The sequence below is a fragment of the Mustela lutreola genome, chromosome 10, assembly GCF_030435805.1.
Source record: "Mustela lutreola isolate mMusLut2 chromosome 10, mMusLut2.pri, whole genome shotgun sequence".
In the NCBI taxonomy this organism is placed as follows: Eukaryota; Metazoa; Chordata; class Mammalia; order Carnivora; family Mustelidae; genus Mustela; species Mustela lutreola.
In genome coordinates, this window is record NC_081299.1 from 15,087,599 (window position 1) to 15,099,963 (window position 12,365).

The 12,365-nt window shown below is 43.2% G+C and overlaps 1 protein-coding gene across 27 annotated transcripts in view; it reads right to left on the minus strand.

Annotated features, from left to right (window-relative positions):
• EIF4G3 (eukaryotic translation initiation factor 4 gamma 3) overlaps nt 1–11,743 on the minus strand; it is a 351,983-nt gene extending 340,240 nt beyond the window's left edge. For 25 of the 27 annotated variants that reach the window (XM_059135850.1, XM_059135849.1, XM_059135848.1 and 22 more), the window contains exon 1: nt 11,354–11,743. In XM_059135850.1, coding sequence (XP_058991833.1) covers nt 11,354–11,565 — 212 coding nt within the window. In that variant the 5' untranslated portion in view covers nt 11,566–11,743. The remainder of the gene's footprint in view (nt 1–11,353) is intronic. The other 2 variants (XM_059135855.1, XM_059135853.1) reach the window with 1 other exon arrangement.
• Between the last annotated feature and the right edge of the window lie 622 nt (nt 11,744–12,365).

Sequence of the window (12,365 nt, forward strand, 5' to 3'; positions counted from 1 at the left end):
TAAAATTTTACATAGGTTAAGACCCACTTCCTTCATATATTTAATGAGCTAAGCTAAAGACATGCATACTTATTTATAAAACTTAAAAAGTAGATATAATCTTAAAACACCAGCAACCCCATTCCCACACTGTAATATTTCAAGTCACTGAAGAGACTGTGTGTGTAGAAAATTTTCATCTAAAACACTGTTTCTATTAGACCCAAAAGGTTATAAAAAGCCTCTTCATTACTGTAGTCTTTTTCTGAATAGCAGAAAGCATCCTTTTAGACAGAGGTGAGCAGTATTTCCCAATTTTAATTCTTTATAAGAATGTACACATTAGAATAGCCTGAAGGTATAACCTAATAAATAAAAAATCAAATTTAGCTTGAAAATTATATAAATGCTTCAGGCAGAACTAATATTCTATGTGAAATACAATAACCCAAGAATTTGTAACTTAAAACTTCAATTCTTCACAGAATAGCGAAATAGTCAAATGCCCTTACGTTATTTTTCACAAAGCTATCCTGCCCAACAGGAATTTATCTTAATAGAGATAGGCAAAATCTCTTTTGGGTAGCTCTCCTATCTTTTAGGCATTATACAAAAGGTGAAAATGATCAAAGTTCATTTATTCGCTAGGCTTTATTATATAAATAACACACCTCACTAAATCTCAAACACTTAATGGATAATAAAACCTTAAATGTAGTTCTGTGATATCATTCCTCTTCTCTTAATCTTTCCTATTCCTTCTTTCAACCTACATACCTCAACAAATCTTCAAATTTTCAGCATGTTAGTTTCCCAATAAATAAAAAAACAAAAACAAATGAAATACAACTGATTTTTGACAAAGTGCTCAGACAATTCAAACAATACTTCTCTTTCAACAAATAGTGCCGAGACAACTGAGCACTCACATGCAAAACAATAAACTTGAACCCCTACTACATAGCATACACAAAAATTAATTCAAAATGAATCAAAGACCTAAATTTAAGAGCTAGAATTATAAAAGAAGAAAGGAGTAAATTTCCATGACCTGAGGTTAAGGAAAGCCTTCTTAGACACACTAAGGAAGCAAAAGTGACAGAAGAAAAACATAAATTTGATTTCACCAAAATCAAACATTTTTTACGTTTCAAAGGACACTATAGAGAAAGTGAGGGGAGCCTGGCTGGCTTAGTCAGTAGAGCATACAACTCTTGCTCTTGGGGTTGTGAGTTCAAGTTCCAAATTGAGTATAGAGAGTCCTTAAAACTAAAATCTTTAGAAATACCTGGATGGCTCAGTCAGTTAAGTGTCTGCCTTTGGCTCAGGTCATGATCCCAGGGTCCTGGGATGGAGTCCTGCATCAGGCTCCTTGCTCAGCAGGAAGCCTGCTTCTCCCTCTGCCTGCCGTTCCCCCTGCTTGTGCTTAATTGCTCTCTCTCTCTGACAAATAAATAAATCTTTAAAAAAACAAATAAAAATTAAAAAGTAAATCTTTAAAAAGAAAGAGAGAGAGAAAGAAGACAACTCACTGAATGGGAGAAAATATTCATAGGGGCACCTGGGTGACTCAATCAATTGAGCTTCCAACTCTTGATTTGGGCTTGGGTCATGAACTTGGGGTCATGAGGTTGAGCCCCTGTAGGGCATGGCTCCGGGCTCGAAGGGAGTCTGCTTGAGATGTTCTATTTCCCTCTCCCTCTGCCCCTCCCCACACAAGGTGCACTGGCACACCCTCTCTCTCTCTCTCAAATAAATAAATAGATCTTTTTATTTTTTAAGATTTTACTTATTTATCTGAGAGAGTGCACATGAGAGAGCACAAGCAGGGGGAGCAGCAGAGGGAGAGGGAGAAGCAGACTCCCTGCTGAGCAGGAAGCCTGCTGTGGGGCTTGATCTCAAGACCCTAAGATCATGATCTGAGCTGAAAGCAGCCACTTAACTAACAGAGCAACCCAGATGCCCCTAAATAAATAAATCTTTAAAGTATGTGTGCATGGAGTGCCTGGGTGGCTCAGTGGGTTAAAGCCTCTGCCTTCAGCTTGCGTCATGATCCCAGGGTCCTGGAATCGAGCCCCACATCAGGCTCTCTGCTCAGCAGGAAGCCTGACTCTCTCTCTCTCACTCTGCCTGCCTTTCTGCCTACTTGGGATCTCCATCTGTCAAATAAATAAATAAAATCTTTAAAAAATAAAAAATATGTGTGTGTGTGTGTATGTCTGTGTGTTTGTATCTGATAAGGGACATGAATCCAGAATAGAGAACTTACAACTCATAACAAAAAGAGAACCTCATTAAAAACTGGTTAAAGGACTCGAACAGACATTTCTCCAAAGACAAATGGCCAATAAGCGCATGAAAAAACACTCAATAAGCCACCAAGGAAAAGCAAATTAAAACCGTAATGAGATACCACTTCACAGCCACCGGGATGTCCTATGATAAAAATGACAGATAACAAATGTTGGAACCCTCATACTTTGCTGATAGGAATGTAAAATGGTGCAGTCACTTGGGAGAAAGTTTGGCAGTTTCTCAAAACATTAAACATGGAGTTACCTTGGGGCAACAGGGTGATTTGATTTTGGCTCTGGTCATGATCTTAGGGTCCATCATGATCTCAGGGTCATGCGATCTGCCCAAGACAGGTTCCCCACTCAGCAGGGATTCTGCTTGAGATTCTCTTTCTCCTTCTGCCCCCCCACCCTGCTCTCACGCATGTGGGCTAATACATAAATCTTAAAAACAAAACAAATACAGAGTTACCTTATAAAACCCAGCAGCTACACTCTAAGGTATATACCAAAGAGAAATGAAAACCTACATCCACACAAAGACAGTCACAGCATAATTATTTGTAATAGTCAAAAGGCTATGAGGAGCCTAGGTGGCTCAGTCAGTTAAGCATCTGCCTTTGGCTAGGGTCATGATCCCAGGGTCCTGGGATCGAGCCCCGCATAGGGCTCTCTGCTCCACAGGGAGCCTGCTTCCTCCTCTCTGTCTGCCTGCCTCTCTGCCTACTTGTAATCTCTGTCAAATAGATAAATAAAATCTTTTTTAAAAAAAGTTCTAAAACTGGGGCACCTGAGTGGCTCACATCATGATCCTGCTCCCTGCTCAGCAGAGGTATGCTTCTGCTTCTCCTTCTCCCTTTCTCCCTCCCCATACCTTCTCTCTCTCTCTCTCTCTCTCTCAAATAAAAATTTTTTTAAGAAAAAGTTCTAGGGGCACCTGGGTAGCTCAGTGGGTTAAGACTCTGCCTTCTGCTCAGGTCATAATGTGAGGGTCCTGGGATCCAGCCCCACATCGGGCTCTCTCCTCAGCGGGGAGCCTGCATCCCCCTCTCTCCCTGCCTGCCTCTCTTCCTACTTGTGATCTCTCTCTTCTCTATCAAATAAATACATAAATTCAAAAAAAAGTTCGAAAACTGATTTTGGTTATGACTGCACAGTTGTGAATATACTCAAAACCACTGAAGGGTACATTTCAAATCGGTGGCTGAACTATATAGCTCAATAAAACCATTTTTAAAAAAAAGTAATAGTTTCACACAAATGAAGTCTAACCTTCTCTTATATTGATTCAAAGCCCTCTATAATCTGAATCCATTATTTCAAATATTCTACGACAATAATCCTCCTCTCCAAGCACACTGATGAGGAGCCTCACAACCCAGCATACAGCATACTTATTTCATGCCCAAACCTTGGCTCCTGTTAATTACTCACTCATCACAATCCACTCCCCTCTGCCCATCTAAACCCTGACTGTAGTCTTAAGCACTTGTTTTAATGTTTTTTAAATTCATCTTTCAGTTCAAGTTCTGTTTCTTATATGCTATTTTCTAGGGCCTTGTTTCTGCTGGCAGATAGTTAAGTAACAAAGTAAGCAAGACACAGAACTGTATATGTAGTCCCACCCTGGCCCGGGTTCCTGTTCCCTCTACAGTAACAGAAACACTCCTGGGACCCTGCCAGGATGGGGGAGATTGAGACAAATACTGCTGTCCCTCCAAAGGTCATTTTTTAGCAATAAAACTGTCAAGTATTTAAAAAGAAAAAAAATCCATATATGTAATTTAACCTTATAACAAAAGGACAGAATTTAAGCCCATTAAAGCCCATAGAAAAAAGTGCAAGAAAGAAATATACTAAAATGTTAACAGTACTAAGATTATGGGTGACTTGTTACTTTTCCGTGTTTTTTAATTTCCTGATTTGATTACGTTAGTTCTTACAATCACAAAACAAAATTTTTCATAGTAACATTTGACTATAAATGTTTTTCCTCTTTGGCCTTATACCAACCCTCATCATCAGTGTCTATACTTCAAAGACAACTCAGCCACATTATATGACTTTGTAAACTGGGTCAATGCTATTTCATCTCAAACAAAATTATGAAACTATTATCAATTCAATTGCATAACAGTGCAAAACAATTTTAGAGCACCCTTGAATGCTAAATGTGAGTTGTGATGCCATCTATATTAGCCCTAAAATTTATCTTAAAGCTGATTTCCAGACTCTAACTTAATCAACATTTCAACAAATATTTACAGACTTCCTATCTGCCAAGTACTGCTCAAGCGGCTGTCAATTCAACAGCAAACAAAACTGACAAAAATTCTCTGCCTTTACGGACCTTACCTTCTATTGACAGAATTTAGTATCTCATAACCGGGAACGCACGTGGGCTTGAAAAAGTATAAAACTACTACTAGTTAATGAAGGTCATAAAAACTAAACTGACAAATTTCAAATGTACTTAAAATAGTTAAAACAGTCTCAAATTTCAGCTGAGGCTACAAGACAGTGAAAAACTCCTTCTGGATGGCAGCAAGCCAAAGAACTAGGAGCCATTTGAGAATTCAGAAGGAGCTTGGGATCTTGCAGTATTTCATCGATGTAAATCTCAGCTGCAGTTTTTTATATTCTGCTTCAAGTCAGGCACCTGGCTAAGAATCAGGAAACAGTTTCCTATTATATTAGCTCAAATTATTATTCCTAAAGTAAAAATAGATTGTATCTCATCACAAGAGTTTATTCCAGAACTTACTTTCCCTCATACTTCATAATGAATTAACTGTATTTTCAACCAAAGCAAGCCAGCATCTTGGCTGGTCACGGCAACCATATTTTATGGTCTCAACCCATCCCACTCTTCACCACCCAAGTCACAGAGGCATTTCAGTCTGTTTGACCCACTTGATCTTAGCCAAAAGGCCAAGAAGCAATCGGTCTGTTTGACTAAATCTAACATTAATAAGCCAAAAAACAGAGGCTTCTTATATCATGCTTCTAATGTTAGCATGCTTCTAATATCAATGTCACTGACCATCAGACAAAGAATCCATTAATAGGTCTCCATAAATCCTTCCCACCTACTTGCAAGAACAAAACAAACCTCAAACCATAATCTTCAGAATCATAAACAACTGTAATTCAAGAGTCATTTAATAAACTAGTCTAACTCCTTCATTTTAGAGGAACAGAAACTGATGACCAGAGCATTTATATGATTAGTCCGAGATAACACCTCTAAAAAATGGAAAAGCCAAACTCAAATCCAGATTTTTTTTTTTTTACCACAAATCAGGTACAGTTCTCAATACATCAAGCTAAATTTACTTATATTTCAAAGCTAGTTTCCAAGCCAAAAATCTAGTTATCAGAAAAGCAGGGAGTTATTATGAGATGAGTAGGAAGAAGGAGACCAGGAGACCAGATCTGAAATGTATCTTCTCATACTCTAATTCCCGGGATTATGGTGCAGAAGATACTTTGAATCTAAGGCAATTGTGTTTTGATAGCCACGGTGTAAGCTACCTCCTCTAGCTTCTCTGCTCCTGCTAAAGACCTGAATCATGACTGAAATCCATTTACTTAAATTCTATGCAGCAGCAACAGCAATGGAATTGGGAAAAGTCAGCGGCAGGAGAAAGCTCTAAACCTCGGGTAATTCTTACTCATCCTTCTAATGTAGTTCAGATGTCAATTTTTTCTAGGAAGCCCTAATTCCTCCCTCCTCCAGGCTTAAGCTCTTACAACAGAGTTATCATCACACTTGTTTCATGGTATTCTATCACTTACCTATCAGGACCAAATTCTCTGAGGGTAAAAGCTTTTCTTGAGATTTTATTTACTTGAAAGAGCACAAATGGGGCGCCTGGGTGGCTCAGTGGGTTAAAGCCTCTGCCTTCAGCTCAGGTCATGATCAAAGGGTCCTGGGATCAAGCCCCATATCGGGCTCTCTGCTCAGCAGGGAACCTGCTTTCCTCTCTCTCTGCCTGCCTCTCTGCCTACTTGTGATCTATGTCTGTCAAATAAATAAATAAAAATCTTTAAAATAAAAAAAAAAAAAAAAAAGAGCGAGCACAAATAAGGGGAGTAGCAGGCAGAGGGAGAAGCAGGCTCCCGTCAGAGCAGGAAGCCCAATGTGGGGCTCTATCTCAGGACCCCGGGATCATGACCTGAGCCAAAGGCAGATACTTAACCAACTGAGCCACTCAGGCTCTCAAAGGGCAAAAGCTTTTCAACCCTACACCAAGTCTGAGTTTGGCATACAATATGTGCTCAATAAACAAATCAATTTTAAAACTTGCCACTTACACTGAAGCTCCAATATAAATGACTAAAACATGGCAATCTCATTATGACTTGTTTTAAAACACAGTTTTAAGGGGCACCTGGGTAAGCTCAGTCAGCTAAGCGTCTGCCTTCAGCTTAGGTCAGGATCCCAAGGTCCTCCCTCGCCCTCTGCTCCTCCCCCAATTCACGCTCACGCGCGTGTGCAAAAACACAGTTTTCAAATATTTTTTTACAGCAGACCTTTTCGTAAAAATCTTACCAGAAACCCCAATGTGGAACAACAACGTATCAGTCCTTCAGTGGTTTAGTCTTACAGTTTGACAAAAAAAAAATCTCACTTTAAGACCTGTAAGCCTGTGACAGGGAGTAGCAGCAGCAGAGGCAAGAGCCAATGTGACTCAAGCATCTAAGTAACATTCTTCCTTCCCTATCTTCATCTTGCAATGGTCTCCCCCTCTACTTCCTAGAAGAGGATCCACCCTTTAGAGTATACATCCATCTCTGTTGATGGTGGGGCTTAGGAGTAGCAAGACTGCTGCTGCTTCATGAGCTATAGAGGTCTAGCTCCTAGTACCACATACAGTATTTTGCTGGAGGCCTTGCTAACTTCTGAACAAGCAGAAACAAGCACTCAATCAAAAGTACAGGCCTATTCGTACGATTTAAGGCTCAATGAGGTAAAGATAACCTACATGTCTTATGGTATGTGACTATGAATTAAAACAAGATACAGTAGAGGCTGAGAGCCTCTTTACTGCATACAGACCTTCCCCTAGCTACCTCCCTCTCTCTATGCAGATCTGGTTAAGAAGCAACCAAGCAGTAGAAAGGACATTCATGAGCTCTGGAGCCAGTCATACCACTATAGAACTGCAGACCCCTACTTACTAGATGGACAACCTCGGGAACATTACTTGAACTTCTCTGCTCTTCAAGTTTCCTCATCTGTAAAACCAGAGACAGTACCTACCCTCATTAGGGTTGTGAAAATTAAATAAAATCATGCATGTATAGTACCCAGAACACTAGGCACTCAATAAATGAATACTATTGTTAATATTATGCAGATTTAAATTTGGTCAAGAGGCAAAGAAGAGGAAAACAAACGTTTCTGGCTTCAACCTATAAAACTGAAAATCAGGGACGCCTGGGTGGCTCAGTTGGTTAAGCAGCTGCCTTCGGCTCAGGTCATGATCCCAGGGTCCTGGGATCGAGTCCCACATCGGGCTCCTTGCTCGGCAGAGAGGCTGCTTCTCCCTCTGCCTCTGCCTGTGCTCCCTCGCTCTCTCTCCCTGTCTCTGACAAATAGATAAAATCTTTAAAAAAAAAAACAAAAACTGAAAATCAACAGAGAAAACAAAAAATTTTTTAATTTTTTTTTTAAATAATATTAAATACAAAAACACCCTCAATGGGCATATTTGTTTTTAATAGATGTCACACCCAAAACAAAACAGCTGAGGACACAGGACACCAAAAAAAAAATTTTCTGGTTGCCACAGGCCTTTACCAAATTTAGTTTCTTCAAAGAACCCACTGCCCTGATTTTCTTAACCAAACTGGCTGCCCCAAAACAGTAACTAGACTCCCCAGAAGTGTCAGCAGCTCTGAGAGAAATTACACCGTGAAGTCTTTCCACATAAATAGAACACTGTGTATTCATAACAGACTGCAAAATTGTTCTAAGTCAGAACTTTTTGGGCACCGAAATTCAAACTCATTTATCTTTAATTATCTGAAAGGTAAGCAATTTCCATCCAAAGGGCTAGGCTTTTAACAGGAGCCCAAGAACCCCCTGAAAATGTAAGCAACATTTTTCTGTAGAGAGGGTCTATAAGCTTTCATCAAAATGTCAAAGTTGTTTGTTACGCAGAAAAGGTTAAGAATCACTTTTAAGATGCTCAACAGAGCTTCTGAGAAGTTCATACTGGGAAGCTGGGGAGGGCGTACCTCAAGGCAAGTACCTTCAAGTGCCAATTGCATAAACTAGTCACAGTGGATTATGTTATAAAAATTCTAAGCATATTCCTCCCTCACCAGTAGCACTTTTCACAGCAGGGTTTATCCTCTTTCATCCCCCAACATCCCTGCCACCCTCCATCATTCCTTGCCAGGCCTCAATCCCTGCCTCTCTACGGTCAAAGTCCTCTGTCTAAATGGCTTTATGGGCCTGCCGTGGAATAATGATGCCTAGAGGCGGTGCCAGTTGATATTCCAATTCATTATTGCCAACATTTCCCTTCATTTCTGATTTGTCACTTGAAAACTGAGTACAAATGAAGGACTCTATCAAGTGAATCTCCTTTCAGTATTTTCATAAATTTAAAATACTATATGAACTTATTAATGCAATTCAAACACAACTGCACTGATATATTTTGAGGAACTGGAGATTTAACCAAGCCATAGAAAAAGCAACTCCAGCCTTGCAGTCCAGTCTCAAAGCTTCGTGTCTATCAACTTACCACATAATGACCACTTTGATCAAACAAATGCAAATTCCCATACTCCCTCAAGATAGAAAAGCAGAATTGCCTTTTCAACCCATTTTAACCAATTCCCCATTACCACTGATAATATTTCATTATTAGTATGTTCTAATGAAATCTGTAACCTGTACCTCATTTACTATACAAACTTTTAGATTTTACTAATCAAAACCTTTCAGTGAGTAAAGCACTGAATTGTGAAATACATCAAGACTTTTAATTTCTTCTATGACATGAGACAAAATAAAAATTTAAAGCCACATAAAAACCAACTATCCCATATTTCTAAAACAGGTATACCTAAGAATCATCTCCACTGGAAATTACACCTTAAATTTATGCCCTTTAACAACTGTTGTAGTACCAGTAACTACTTGTGTCGCAACCAACTCAGAGCTTTTCTAAGTCCTTCTTTTGTGAAATGCATTGAGAAAAAGCACACTTGAAACACTTCAGTCACAGCTCTTTGTATACAAATAAAGCCACCAAATTCACCAAGCACTGCTCCTCACTTACCACTTTTTACGTCAAGAACACACACTATGGGCTTCCTTTCGATGCTTAACTGTGAAAATAGCTCCAAAATACAAGTAATGAAAAATTTACTAGGTGGCACAGTACATACATTTATAGCCCTAACCAAGTATGGGCAATCAAGACCAAAAAAAAAAAAAAAAAGACAAATTAGAAAGGAATTCAAACTCACAAAGCATTCGGCGAAGATATGTTTAAGAGATCCAGCACTGAACTCCACCTTGAAGTAGGCTAATCGGCCAACCCTTCTTCCCCCCAAAGTAAAACAACTACGGATACTAATCAAAACTAACCAGATTTTCCATGAGCAACACTAAGGTATCACTAAGCATTCTCATGTGCGAAAAATTCTTAATTGAACAGAATCATGCAGAATAAAAACATTATGAAATCAGTACACACATCACACTGGAATGGAATTTATCTTTACTCTGCGCCACACCGCCTGGATTGAATAACAATATTTAAAGAACAGAGAAAAGGACACTTGAGAGAAACCAAAAGGATGACCCGAAATGACTCTAGAAGGGAGATACCTTTCCCTTTTCAAAGTAATCGATACAGACAGGAATCAAACTACAGACTGTGAAATCGTCTGTGGACTTCATGGCAGTTATTTACTCACACACCCTACTCTCCCTGGAAGTCAAACACAAAATGACACAAATACAAAAACACAACACATCTAACATCCAATGGTTATTTATTGATTTACACAAATACAACGGGGGCGGGGGGAGAAGATGCATGATGAAATCTTATTCTCAGGTCCGTAATACCTTTCTAAATCTCCGTGGAATTAATGAATTCAACGTTTTACCTTCACCGGCTAGTTTCTGACTAAAATACCTCGTCATCAAGTCTTTTCAAACAAAGCTATACAATCGAGCAAATAACATGAAATTAGATACATTCAAAACCAGGCTCTCCTCCAGAAACCCTGATCCCCTCTAGTCATCGGGCCTAAGAAGAGGAAATTAAAGCCTTTAAAAATATCCACAAGCCTTCCAAGAAGTGAGACTTTCGGGGGTGATGGGTAATGTCAGTTAACTTCCTCTTCCTTTAAAAAGGTCAAAGACAGGGAAGCGTTCGGTGTAACATTTCCTCCACAGACCGCGTTCCACCACAAACCACATCACAACTCCCCCCATCGCTAAACATCAGCCAGAGGGGGTGCTTTCTGCACATTTTCACCGTAGAGTTAAAATCCGACTTACCTCAGAAACGAACTGAGCTTAGTTTCAAACAGGAAATTTACCAATAAAGTTTATTATGTACTAATAATAACAATTAGGGAAGCCCACCAGGCCCCACTGCAGGGGGAGAAGGGAGAGGAAGAAGAAGAGGAGGAGGAGGAGGAGGAGGAGGGTGTAGTCCTCACAACAATCAGAGAAAAGCCTTCCCTGCAGGGCTGGTCCCAGGCACCAGCAAATTCCGCCTAATAAAGGGGGGCGGGGGGAGGCGGGGGGAGGCGAGGAGAGGGGGAAGGGTCCCCCAGCTCTAAAAGGGAAGGGCTGCAGAGGCCGGGCCGAGCGGAGCTAGTTTTCACAGTAACTGCAGAGGGTCCCGGGGTCCCCCGCAGGGCTGCTGCCGCCTGAGCACCCCGAAAGCTCCGGCCGAGCCGGCCGCGGGGGCTCGAACAGCAGCCCCTTCCCCGGCTGGGCTGTGACGGCCGGCAGGAGGCTCCCCGGGGAGCCACGGCCCCCCTCCCCCGGGCTGCGGCGAGGTGCCTAAGGGCCGACAGGAAGGTGAAAAGGATACTGTTGGGGCGCCTGGGTCTGGAGGGCCCTGATGTTCGGGTGAGGAGGGGCCGCTGCCGCCGCCGCCGCCGCCGCCGCTGCCGCTGCTGCTGCTGCCGCCGGGTGAGGAGGCGGTACCGCTGCTGCCGCCGCCGCCGCCGCTCCGGTGCCGGGTCCGGTTCCTGCTGCAGCCGCTGAGCCTGATTTCAGAGCCGGTTTCTGCGGTAAACTCATGGCAAAGCGAAGCCACCAACCCCCCCAGAGCGGGACCGGGCGCGCCGGGGTGCAGGGGCCGGGGGCAGCGGGGGGGCGGGATAGGGGCAGACCCGGGGAGGCGGCGGGAGCGGGGGGCTGGGGGGAGGCTGGGAGGAGGAGGAGGAGGGGGCCGGGGCCGGTCACACACGCCCGCCGCCGCCGCCGCCGCCGCCGCCGCCGGCAGCAGCAGCCGCCCCGCGGGCCAGCACCACCGGCTGCCGGTCTCCGTGACAACGCGACCCCAGGGGGGGGGCCGGACCCGGCGGGGGCAGGAGGCGGAGAGACCGGACCTTTCACGGCAATATCCTCATGGGCCGGCGGCGGGGGGTCTTTATCCCCCTCCCCGGGGGAAGCGGCGCCCTTCTCGGTAGCGGGGCTCAGGCGATGCCGGCGGATTTTCTTCACTCAACGAGCAGAGCATCCAACATGGCGCTGCGGCCGCCTCCAGCAGTCCGGCAGGACGGCCGCTCGGAAAACTTCGGGGCTTTTCGGAGCGGCTCGGAAGGCCGAGAGTGGGAAGCGCCTTCGGCTCTTTCCGGAGACTGCGAGCGGTCGGGATTCTTCGGAGACGCTCGGGGGCGTCTTCGGCCGCCGTTCGGGAGAGCTCTGGGGCTGACTCGCCTCCTCGGGAAAGATCGGCGAGGGGGCTTCCCAGGCTCGCTGCGGCGGGGGTGCTGGGTGGAGGCAGAGACCAAAGGCGACGTCTGGTCCGCCAGAGCCCTCCCCTGCCGCCCAGCCTCCAAGAACAATGGCAACGGCCCTGGAGCTTGCGGTCCGCA